The sequence below is a fragment of the Chelonoidis abingdonii genome, chromosome 2 (assembly GCF_003597395.2).
Source record: "Chelonoidis abingdonii isolate Lonesome George chromosome 2, CheloAbing_2.0, whole genome shotgun sequence".
In the NCBI taxonomy this organism is placed as follows: domain Eukaryota; kingdom Metazoa; phylum Chordata; order Testudines; family Testudinidae; genus Chelonoidis; species Chelonoidis abingdonii.
The window spans coordinates 292,696,256-292,709,075 of record NC_133770.1 but is presented as its reverse complement, the minus strand read 5'-3'; the positions used below and the strand labels follow the sequence as shown (position 1 = coordinate 292,709,075).

Below are 12,820 nucleotides of genomic sequence, written 5' to 3'. Positions count from 1 at the left end.
CAGAAGAGCAGGGTAAGGGCAGCCTGCCTCGCCATTAGTGGTGGCAGGTGCTAGGACTCTGGGGCAGCAGACAACAGTTCTGCCGGGAGCCGATCTGCGAGCAGGCAGGGACATGGCGGAGGGGGGACATAGGGGGAGGGGTGGAAGGCGGAGGCCAGGACCTGCTCCAGGCAGGGACGCGGCGGGGTGGGGCAGTGGGGGGAGACCTGTGGGGGCCGGGGCCCGCTTCAGGCAGGGCCAGGGGAGAGACCCAGCTCCAAATATTGCTGGAGCAGGTCACCCAGCTCTGAATATTCCTGGAGCCCGGGCACCTCGAGCCCATATAACTCGCTGCCTATGCATGTAGCCCTGTAAGTGACAACATCCTTTATGGTTTGGGATAGGATTAGTGGACTTGCTGCCACTTGCCATATTTTTGGGGGTTGGGGTGCTTTTTCATCTGGTGTCTTCAGCAGTCACTGTCCATCAAAAATCTTGGGTTGCCTTATGGGGAAAAGGAAGAGCACGCAAGTACAATGGTGCTCTGCTCATGGCACTCCCTCTGAGAGAGAGTAGAAAATGATGTCTAACCTCTGTCACTGTGTGGGAATTGGCTTAGACCACAGGGAACCAGAACTCTGGTGACTCATGATCAACCAACTAATGCATCCAGGAAAAAAAAAGTTAACCTCCTTATTATATTGTAAAATTTTGCACCAGTTTCTTCATCTCAGGCCTCATAGCATCAGTAGCTGGGACAAATAATTTATTTCATGACTGTACACTGGAGGAGATCATAAAAAAAGTGATCTTTAATTTTTTGCTATATATATGTATATATTATGCATTTGATAACAGACAACAAGCATTTTTTCAGTCTAGCTCTGAATTAATGTTTTTATTGACCCTTTTTGTAGCTGAGTGACTTTAAAAAGAAAACCAGACAAAAACCCCAAGCATCTAGTGAATTAAGTTTTATCATCTGTATGTTGAGGGTGGATCTTGTTTACATGAATGTTCACCTTTTGACTTGGCAGAGACATTTGTACAGTGTTAAAGCACAAGTTGGAAAAACTGCACATTGTTGTAACCACAATAAAAATTGTTCACTTGGCAATGAATTACAGATAGTTATTTTAAAATGGGTGTTTTTATTGGGGACGTCTGTTACTATATATGAAAAGAACAGGAGTACTTGTGGCACCTTAGAGACTAACAAATTTATTTGAGCATAAGCTTTTGTGGGCTACAGCCCGTTTCATCGGATGCATAGACTGGAACATACAGCAGGAAGATATTTATACATACAGAGAACATGAAAAGGTGGAAGTAGCCATACCAACTGTAAGAGGCCAATCAAGTGAGAGGAGCTATTATCAGCAGGAGGAAAAAAAAGTTTGAAATGATAATCAAGATGACCCATAGAAGGTGTGAGGATACTTAACATGAGAAAATAGATTGAATTAGTGTAATGGTCCAACCATTCCCAGTCTCTGTTCAAACCTAAGTTAATTGTATCTAATTTGCATATGAATTCAAGTTCAGTGGTCTCTCTTTGGAGTCTGTTTTTGAAGTTTTTTTTTTGTTGTAAAATTGCCACCTTCAGGTCTGTCACTGAGTGATTAGAGAGGTTGAAGTATTCTCCCATTGGTTTTCAGGGCACTCATGCTGCCTGGGTCCTGGCCACCGATTCAGGGGGGCTCTGCATTTTAATTTAACTTTAAATGAAGTTTCTTAAACATTTTAAAAACCTTATTTACTTTACATGCAACAATACTTTAGTTATATATTATAGACTTATAGAAAGAGATTGTCTAAAAACGTTAAAATGTATTACTGGCACATGAAAACTTATATTAGAGTGAACAAATGAAGACTTGGCACACCACTTCTGAAAGGTTGCCGACCCCTGGTTTAGATGTTAAGTTCTGTTTTTTAAAATGTTATCATGAATTGAATTTAGTCATAACAAATGCAATTGCTGCTGTTAGAGGCATAAATCTCTGCTAGTCTCATGTTTCCACACAATTTTATTGAGTTTTCCTTTTTTTCGTGGGGAAGTATACCAGTTCATACAAAGTGCTCTGTAATTTTCCTGAGGTCCCTATTACACTCTTTCAAATTCTTTAGGGCAGTGGTTCTCAAACTTCTTTTTTTGCGGACCACTTGAAAATTGCAGAGGGTCTCAGCGGACCACTTAATGATCTTTCCAAATGTTTGTACTGTCAACTAGCTATTGTAAAACACTTCGCATAAAAGTGCTATATAAACTTTTTAAAATTAACTTTTTTCTATAAATAAAAGCACACACTGCATATTTTAATGTCAGTAGTCTTTCTAATGTGATGGATGTGGCCCATCGCCCCTGCTGCAGCAGCCCCTGAACTGGGGCTGGGGGGGAGTGAGGGAGGTCACCACTGTCATGGCAGCCCCCGAACTGGGGCTGGGGAGGTGGGAGGGGGGTCTCCCTTGCAGCCACAGCCCTGGAGCTGGGAAAAGTTGCCTCTTTGGTCGCTGCAGTCCTGCATGTCCCTAATTCCCCCCGCCAACCCCTCTTCTCACCCCACTGCCGCCTCCTCCCTACCCCCTATTCCCCGCCCCCGCCCCCCAAGGCCACCACCTCACCTTATATATGCATCTTCTCCAGGGTCCAGGCACCATGTGGCTCCACTAGTTAGGTGGGTGGCCCTTTATTTTCTCGTGTGTAGCCACGTAGGCATCCATCTTAGAGGGAACTATCCACAGCGCACCCCAGTGGAGCTCGCGGACCACTGGTAGTCCGCAGAACGCAGTTCAAGAATCTTTGCTTTAGGGTTAGTCCATATATATGCTGTAAATCTTAGCTAACTTAAATTGGATTCTGAAATGAAAACTTTATTCGTATTTAATTTAATTTTTTAGATGGCAAGGTTGGATTTTTTTATGTGAAAGGAGATCAATTTGTATAGTCTCAATTAACTGATCTTGGGGTTGATAGTTATATTATTTAGCTCTTATGTAAAAGAGGAAGAAGAGGAAAGACTTAAATAACTTGGAGAAATTTAACCTTGGAGAGAAGATACTAGAAACACTGAGAAATGTATTTGAATAATATACTCATATTGGAAGAATCTCTGATGTTACAGCACCAGGATTTGTGTGTACTTACAAAATTAATGTAGATGAGTGACCATTTTATTCAATCTTTCAAATGGAAAAAAAGCTTAATTACTGGGGATGCAAATATTTTCAGTCTATAGAATACTTAGGTGTGTCCTTGAAGGCAGAGCAGAATGTGCAGATATTTGCTGAGGGACTCTGAGGGTATGTCTACGCTGCAACTAGACACTTGTGGCTGGCCCGTGCCAACTGACTCAGGTTGCAGGTCTTGGGCTCTAGGGTGTTTGTTTGAAGTGTAGATTTCTGGGCTTGGGCTGGAGCCCAAGCTCTGGGAAACCTCGCACTTCATAGGGTCCAGTCTGAGCCTGCAAGTCTACACTGCCATTAAACAGTCCCACGGTCCAAGCCGAAGTCTGCTGACACAGGTCAGCCACAGATTTTTATTGCTGTGTAGACATACCTTGAGAGAAGTCCTTTCTCAGAAAGTGAATGATTTGCCTCCTGTCTTGAAGCATGATGAGTCCCTAGGGGGAAGTATATATTTGTTACTTTGCATCTGTTCCATTCACCTACTTATTTCTGAGAAGTTCTGGTTAAGGAAGGCTAGTTTCAATACTACATCAAGAATCCATTATCCAGATTAGTTACTTTTCTAATAATTAACTCTATTGAAGCATCTATTTAGTTTAAAATTTTCCACAAGCTGCCTTGTTCCTTGTAGTTTCCTTACTTGAGTGGTTGGGGAGAGAGCTGGGGACTGAATGCCTTGTGGTGTTCTATAGCTATTTTTCTAGTTGATCTTTTACTTAGTGATATAGGTGGGCTTTGAAGAGAATCTCATTCAGCTCTTGGGATGTTGGTCACCGAGGCTGAAAGTGTGAGTAAAAGTGGGAAGACGCTTAGGTCTTCAACAGATCCATAGATAATCCATCCCCTGACAGGAAAAAGTTGTGTGCTGTTTTAACAGGCTGTTAGTTCTACAGAGCAAATAGACCTCTACCCCGATGTAACGCGACCCAATATAACAAGAATTCTGATATAATGCGGTAAAGCAGTGCTCCGGTAGGGCGGGGCTACGCACTCTGGCGGATCAAAGCAAGTTTGATGTAACCTGGTTTCACTTATAACGTGGTAAGTTTTTTTGGCTCCCGAGGACAGCGTTATATCGAGGTAGAGGTGTATTTAATTAATAAAAACATGAAAAGAATGATCTGCCTATTTCTATTAGCATTTTTCTATATATATATTCCATAATTTACAAGTAAAATTATTCTCTGAAAGGAAGGCTTTCATTTTAATCTATGTACAGCAGTTCTGTATATTCAGAATATGTCTATATATCTCATCAATATTTCTTGAGGATTTTTGGTCTTTATTTTTCATTTTGCCCAATACACTGGTTATAGTTGATGTTGGGCTATTTGCTCAGTGATAAAGGATGGATTGCCATTGTGATGGGTTTGGTCACAGAGATCCTCTTGGGACTGTCACCTGATGTGCTGAGACTACCTCTGAGCCTGTCTTTCTCTGCCAGTTTGGCCCCAGAACCCTGCCTTTTTGAGCCAGACATGCCAGTCTGTTCCAGCACAGACCCAGGGTCTGAACTATGCCCCCCAAAGCTGCAGACTTAACTGAAAGTAACTTAGCAAGTGCTCCTGTATCTAGCACCCAGACACAGCTCCCAATGGGATCCAAACCCCAGATAGATCCATTTTACTTTGTATTTAGCTTATACAGGGTAAACTCATAAATTCTGCCCTTTATAACACTGATAGAGCGGTATGCACAGCTGTTCGCTCCCCCAGGTATCGGAGGGAGGGATAGCTCAGTGGTTTGAGCATTGGCCTGCTAAACCCAGGGTTGTGAGTTCAATCCTTGAGGGAGCCACTTAGAGATCTGGGGCAAAAATTGGTCTGCTAGTGAAGGCAGGGGGCTTGACTCAATGACCTTTCAAGGTCCCTTCCAGTTCTAGGAGATTGATATATCTCCAATTATCACCTATAAATATGCAAGTCTAAGCCTAATACAGTAGTAAACTGAATACAGGAAAATCTCACCATCAAGGATGTCCCAATAAGCTTCTTTCACAGACTAGACTCCTTCCTAGTCTGAGCCCAATCCTTTTCAGACCAACGTTGTGGTTTATGGCCTGGGTCCAGCAATCACTCTGACCCACTTAGTTGTAGTCCTTTGTCCCAGTTTTTTTTTTTCTTTCAGACATCTCTTTGGGGTGGAGAGGCCATCTATTGAGCCAGCTGAAGACAAAATGGAGAGGCTTCGAGGGCCTTTTATATTCTCTCTCTTATGGGCAGAAACCCCTTTGTTCTGTGCAAAGTCACAGCAACAAGATGGAGTTTGTAGCCACCTAGGCAAGTCACATGCCCATGAATGATTCAGGTTTTTGCAGGCCAATACCATTGTTTACATGTTAGTTTGAACGTTCCAGGAAAGCTCAGATGTGGATTGGCATCTCCCAAAGTCCATTGTCAGTTAAGTGTTTCTTGATAGGACTATTCTCCGTAAGTGGCCATTCTCAAGAAACTGACCAAATGCTTCACTGAGGCTACTTAAAATCAAACACATTGAGATCCAAGTACGTAGCCAATATTCATAACATCAAATACAAAAATGATAGACAGACAGCATAATCATAAACAGCAAGTTACAAGCTTTCTATAGATGCCTTACTTGACCTCCTTTGAACAAGATTTGGTGCAACTATAGGACCTTGGCTACAACAATGATCTACATGGTCACAATTCATGTCAATAACATCACAGCAATGTTTAATGTCTCAGTGATGCGTAAACAGAGAGAGAAGAAAAAAAACAAGTAACTCAATGCTTTCTCAGCTCATAGGATGTAGGTATTGTGGGAGTAACTATACACTATCTTTTATATTTCAGACATTATAAGAAACGTTGTCAAGGTCGGATGCGGAAACATGTTGGTGATCTGTGTCTACAAGCTGGGATGTTACAAGATTCCTTGGTACATTATCATATGGCTGTGGAACTTCTGCGTTCTGTAAATGACTTTTTGTGGCTCGGAGGTAGGCTTAATTGATGCTGATAAAACACAAATAATTTAAGATTCTGGTACGAAGCAAATGATAACTTTTCTTTGCCTTCTTGCTGCAATATAAAAAGGCAGCAATTAAATGCACTTAAAAAGACACTTAAAAAATCCAATAAAATGTGACTTGAAAATCAAGCCAAAAGAATTAGTACGTGACTAAGAATGCAAGGAAAATACTGTTTGTTATAGAAAGTGAGAATTTAGCATATTTGCAATATAAAACATAGGCTTCTTTAGCATAACTATATTATGCATGACTTGTGTAATAGCTGCTTTTAAAAGGTGATCTTAGTCCTCAGGTGATAGGTGTGGGGAAAAATGTTTCAAATCTTGCTGGTATGAGGCATAGTAAAGATTGGATGAAAAAAATGTATGCTCTTGTGGCTGCCAAACCCACATATATTTAACTTACATTCACATACCTTTACTCCTTTCACCTCATGCAAATCAGTTTTGGCCCCTAGCCTTCATCTTTTTGCAGGTCTCTTTTGCTGCTGTTGCTTTTCTCCTAGGTGCACAAGTGGTCATTGGATGCTTAGCTGCTGATTCTCATTCCTCCATAGAATCACAGAAATTTAGGGACTTCAGTCCATCATGTAGTCCAGTCCCCTGCTCTCAAGGCAGGACTGTGTAATAACAAGACCATTCTTGACAGATGTTTGTCTAACCTGTTCTTAACCTCTGATGGTGGAAATTCCCTAAGCAATTTGTTCCAGTGTTTAACTACCCTGACAGTTAGGAAGATTTTTCCTAATGTCCAATCTCAATCTCCACTGCTGCAATTTAAGCCCATTGCTTCTTGTCCTGTTCTCAAAGGTTAACCAGAACAATTTTTCACCCCCCCCTTGTAACGACCTTTTATGTACTTGAAAACTTTTATCATGTACCCCCTCAGTTTTCTCTTCTCCAGACTAAACAAACCCAATTTTTTCAATCTTCCCTCATAAGTCATGTTTTCTAGACCTTTACATCATCCATGTAGGGAAATCACTGGCAGCTCTTGCTGCTGTGCTCTTTGCTTCTCCTTCCACTCCTCTAAAGATATGTATACACTTTGAGCTGGAGGTGTAAATTCTGGTGAAAGGATACATACACATGCTAGATCTGATCAAGCTGTTGTGCTAAAAATAGCGCAGCTGCAATGGTGCAAGGGGCAAAAGGGGCTTGCCACTTCAAGTATGTAGCCATCCAAGATGCTAGATATGTACTTGAGGTGGCTATCTGCTCACACTGCCATACCTACAATCTATTTTTAGTGCACTAGCTTGATCAGAGCTAGCATGCGGTATGTATCCTTAAGCTGGAATTTGCACCTCCAGCTAAGCGTAGACATACCCCGCCTGCACGTCTTTGCTTTATTTTACTTCATGGCTCCCCTCTTGCAAAAGATGTATCAGCTTCAGCCACTCTACTTACTGTCTTTTTCCTTTCACTCTTGAGAAAGGAACAATGATGCTTAGAACGTTCTGTTCTAGCGTGGGAAGGAGCTCGACAAAGATTTTTATTCATGAAAGGTGCAGTGGTATATATGCAGCCATACACATTACGCTTGATGCGTATCATTGACAGTGGCAAGGAGGAGCAGGACTGGCCTCCCCACTGCCCAGACAGGTGTGGCCCCTCCTTTATGACAGAGATTGTTAAAACCATCATGATGGAGGGATCATGGGGCCATAATCGAGAGAGTTGCATTGTGGCCCCTGTTCAGTGAAGTTCAGCACTACTGTGGTCCCACCATCGTGATGGAAGAGCTGCAGAGCTAAATCTGGCTGGACACACTGAGCAGTCCACTTTGTCGGATGCATAGAATGGAACATATAGTGAGGAGATATATATACATACAGAGAACATGAAAAGGTGGGCGTTGCCCAACCAACTCCCAAGAGGCTAATTAATTAAGATGGACTGTCAACAAAGAACTTTTGTAGCCCACGGAAGCTTATGCTCAAATACATTTGTTAGTCTCTAAGGTGCCACAAGTACTCCTGTTCTTTTTGCAGATACAGACTAACACAGCTGCTACTCTGAAACACTGAGCAGTGGGGTTGACAGGATTTGACCCCTTGCAGCTGCTGTGGGCTGGCTTTTGTACCAGGGCTTCCCCCTGGAGGCCTGCCTGGCCTTGCTCCATTTCAGCAGCCCATGTTCCTTCTCACTGATGGGGAATGAGATTGCACCTGAGTGGGATATGAATGAAGGGGACCTAGTGTGGTGTGAACTCAGTAGGTGCAACAGGGATGGCTTTGCGGGGATTGATGCGTACCATGGAAAAAAATTTCTGTGGGTGCCCCTGGCAGAGTGAGGGTTTTGAGGCTCTGTTTATAGGATTATAAATTATAATACTTCATATGTGATGAATTGATTCTCTGTTAATTAAATATTTCTTTATCTTTAATCTCCAGCTGCTCTTGAAGGTTTATGCTCGGCATCAGTTATCTACCACTACCCTGGTGGCACAGGAGGTAAAGCTGGGGCTCGTAGGGCACAAGGTAGTTCTCTTCCCGCTGAGGCAAGCAACAGACACCGACCAGGTAAGCCTTAAATGGGGCTTCTGCTTTGACTTTTTTTTTCCCCAGATGTTTAGTAATGACAACCCTTAATCTCTAGTCTCCCCCCTCCCCTCGTGTGTAATAAGAATTTCACACAAACGTAAAAATGGTATTAAACTGAACTACATTTCTTTTGTGAGAAGATTTATTTTTAGTATAAAAATCCAATGGTTTTGTGGTGATATTAAGAGAGAATTTGTTCAGAATTTTTCTAGTTGTGTGTTTAAGACCAGGATTCTACTTAAGATTTGGTGAAAATCATTCAGCAGGGAAAAACGCAGGCAATTTTGAGAAAATTATATAAATGGTGTGAGAGGAATATATGAATTGATAAGGATAAGAAGGGTATGTTCAATATCCAAGGCTTTTGGTGTTCTTTATTCAAGGACTTGTTTGGAAGACCATATCACTTTCTTTAAAACTTATGCATTATTGGCAGAGTCTATATGCAGTTACTTGTATGAATTATAATACTCTAATATTGAATTGTAATTCATATCAATTTTAAACAAAGCCCATTTAGTAGGTCTTTTTATTAAAATGTTGGTTGTAAAATTAAGCACCAGTCAGGAAACTGACAACTTGCCGCTGAGAGGCTTTAGTATGCTTTTTGTAAATACTTTAATTGAATAGCTTTTATGAAACAGGTTACCTTCCTTGGAGACAAGTATCGGAGGGGTAGCCATGTTAGTCTGGATCTGTAAAAAGCAACAAAGAGTCTTGTGGCACCTTAAAGACTAACAGATATATTGGAGCATAAGCTTTCATGGGTGAATACTCACTTCATCACTATTTGATGAAGTGAGTATTCACCCACGAAACCTTATGCTCCGATACATCTGTTAGTCTTTAAGGTGCTACAGGACTCTTTGTTGCTTCCTTGGAGAGAGTGCCTGCTAGCTATTTAGAGTTTAGGAAAAAAAATAAAATAATCCCCATTCCCTTGTTTAACAGCTAATCATAAATTCTTTTTAAAATTGTGATCAGAACTAATTCCATCTTGTAAAAATAGCTTTACTTAATATACATATCAAAACTGGCAAACCATTTATTTTGCATTTTCAAAGGATGAATTACAAATTATATGTATTGACATTTCAACTTTACAGTAAAAGAGCATATTTCAAAAGATTACACCAGGTATTCTTGTCATTTAAGTAAATAAAGTTTTGTCCAGCTAGTCCCATAACCTCAGTGGTTCTCAAACTTTTATAATAGTGACCCTTTTCGCGCAGGAAGCCTCGATGTGCGACCTCCCGCTTAATAGTAATTAAAAAATGTTTTTAATTTATAAACATTTAACACCATTGTAAATGCTGGAGGCAAAGTGGGATTTGTGGTGGGGTCTGACAGCTTGCGACCTCCCATGTAATAACCTCATGACCCTGAGGGGTCCCAACCCCCAGTTTGAGAGCCCCTGTGTTAAAAATGCATCTTCCAACTTTGACAAGATGATATCCCACTCATCAAGCTCACAGTTGTGGCTCTCTTCACTTCTCAGCAAAGATTTAATAGTAGATGTTGCAGTCAGGTCTCGTTACTAAAACTTATTTTTACAAAAGTATATTATCATAACTGATGTCAGAATAACTGAACAAAATACATTTTGTGATTTATTACTACTTTCTTCATTTGTTTTGTAATTTAATAATTTGCAGTGTCTTCCAGTCACTTCTGCAAGTTGTATATTTAATACACTGGTAAATATAAACTTCTTAAATTCCTCATTAAAAGCTTTTCAATAAGGCACTCTCTGCATCAAGTAAACATTCATAGGGACAACTAGTATTTTAATTCAGTCTGTTGTCTTCACTCCGTACCTTCCAGGAACACACATCTTAATCTAGAGCTGTTATTTTACAGTCCACAAGATCTCATCACTAGCCCTAGTTATTGGCACTGTCATTTTGAGGTCTAAATAGTTGGATTCTAATCTTTGTCGGAACAGCTACTATATCTTGATCCCAAACCATCTCTCCAAAAATGTATATAGAGGTCTGATAACACACACATTTTTGTATCTTTCTTTAAGGTTTTCTGATTGTTGTTCCCTGTTTAATACATACTGTTTATGCAACTTCTGCTGTCTGAAGTATCTTACTTTTTCATTTGCATTTCTATATGATTTCTTACATTTTTAAAAGTGACAAGTAAAATAGCCTTATAGAATTAGGTATAGAAAATTTAATTTGTTTTCCTGTAGCTTTTAAATTTCTATTTTTACCTGTCTGGTCTAGAGACTGAGAATCAGTTTAAGGAAGTACAAGCTATCGGATAAAGAACACATAATTTGGGGCTATTGAGCCCTCTCTTCACATTTCAGTTACCTTCTCCAGGGTTGAGAGCAACAGGATGCTGTATCTATTTAAAAAAAAAAAAAATGAAGATCACTTCTCAAATACAACTCCTTACATATATTTAACATATAAGGTTAATGTTGGGTAGACCTTCACACAAACATCCTTAAATTAGAATCTCGTTTGGACTACTCTTACATCTGAGATGTGAGAGCATTTTTTCTGCTACCCTCTTGACTGATGTTACCACACATGTATTCAGTTTGAAGGTGTGGCTTGTCAGAAGAATTAAAGTATAGGGTTTAGGTGTATTGTGTGGTAAATATCTACAGGCTTAGAGTACACTTTTTGTTGTGGAAGCTTGCTAACAAAAAAAAAGTGGGGGATGACTAAAATTAAGATCGTCTAGTTTGACTTTAAAATATTAATTCCTTTTGTTTGTGTTAATAGTCATAACTTTTTTTTTAATTATATATTTTTAAAAAGGACTTAATATAGTACAAGATATGGTAATTGGTTGTAACAACACACGTATGTGTGCTGGACTTCAATTAATCACCATTGTTTACAGCAGTGTCTGTGCTAGCTTTTAGAATTTTCCTGTAATCTGTTTTGACTGATGATAGTTTAAAATATTGCATAGTTGCTTTATTTGGTATATTTTAAGGGCTGAAAATCTTTTGTTTTTTCCTCCTAGGGGCACAAGAAGTTCTCATTGACCCAGGTACTTTGTCTTTTTGCGTGTTTTCTGACAGTAAGCTTTTTTTACTTGTTGTGCATCTGTGTGGATGATTACAGCGACATTTTCAAAATTGGTTCAGACTTCGTGCCTCAGTTTTTGGTATCAGTTTGATAAAGTGTGGGGCTGATTTGACTATTAGTTTTGTGGATGCTCAGCACTTCTGAAAATCAGGCCCAAGATATATCAAGTCACTTATCCAAAAGTTGATAGGCATTTTTAAGAAATTGAACCTGCGACTTTGTCATGATCATATGGATTTTGGAGAACACGATCTGAATAACGTCAGAATGGCTAGAAATCTAGCTTAACTTTCTCTGTCCATTTACTTACAAGAACTCCTTGATTTTTTTTTTTCCAGTTATATTTTTAGTAATGCTGGGAGGTAGTAGTCTTAATGCCTTTTTCTAGAGCAGTAATGTTGACTTTACTCTGTTCTAAATAGTGTCTTCCCAGCATTCTTAGTCCTGTGGGTTTTTATTTCTGTTTCAATAATTACTTTGCTCAAACTCTGAAGCAGCATTCAGTTTACCACCAAAGGCTGTTGACAAAAGATGATTTACAAATTGTAACTTGTGTTTATTAGACCAAAATTATGTGATTTGGGATTCATTTATTTAGTCCATTCACAAGGTGTCTCTTGAGACATCTGAGTATCAGACAATAAAAACCAAATAGAATGCATTAAGATGTAAATACAGTATTCACCTGGATACTATCAAAACATCTGTCACTATGACAAACTCAAAAGCTGTGGTGAAGCTACCCAACTCATTTCAGTGAGGTCTTATCCCATTTAGCAATATGAATAGAAGAACAAAAAACGAACAGGTAAAGAGTGGGTGTGCGGCAAATATAATTCAGAACAGACCAGTTGAAGAAATGAGACTTGCAGCAGACCCTAAAGGCAGTTCGTTGCATAAGCACTAATGAAAAAATACTTATACCTTGGTGCTCTGTAGCACTTTGCAACAAAAGGGTTAATTGCTTCTTTTAGATATATTTAATTATGATTTCATAATTTTCCTTGCCCTCAGTTACTGTAACATGAAACACCTTAGCAACGTATTTCAGTTTTT

At 39.8% G+C, this 12,820-nt stretch overlaps 1 protein-coding gene across 2 annotated transcripts in view; it reads left to right on the top strand.

Annotated features, from left to right (window-relative positions):
* Window positions 1-12,820, top strand: part of TRAPPC9 (trafficking protein particle complex subunit 9) — a 908,789-nt gene that overhangs the window by 17,171 nt on the left and 878,798 nt on the right. For both annotated transcript variants that reach the window (XM_075063274.1, XM_075063275.1), the window contains exons 3-5: window positions 5,985-6,130; window positions 8,559-8,687; window positions 11,700-11,726. In XM_075063274.1, coding sequence (XP_074919375.1) covers window positions 5,985-6,130; window positions 8,559-8,687; window positions 11,700-11,726 — 302 coding nt within the window. The remainder of the gene's footprint in view (window positions 1-5,984; window positions 6,131-8,558; window positions 8,688-11,699; window positions 11,727-12,820) is intronic.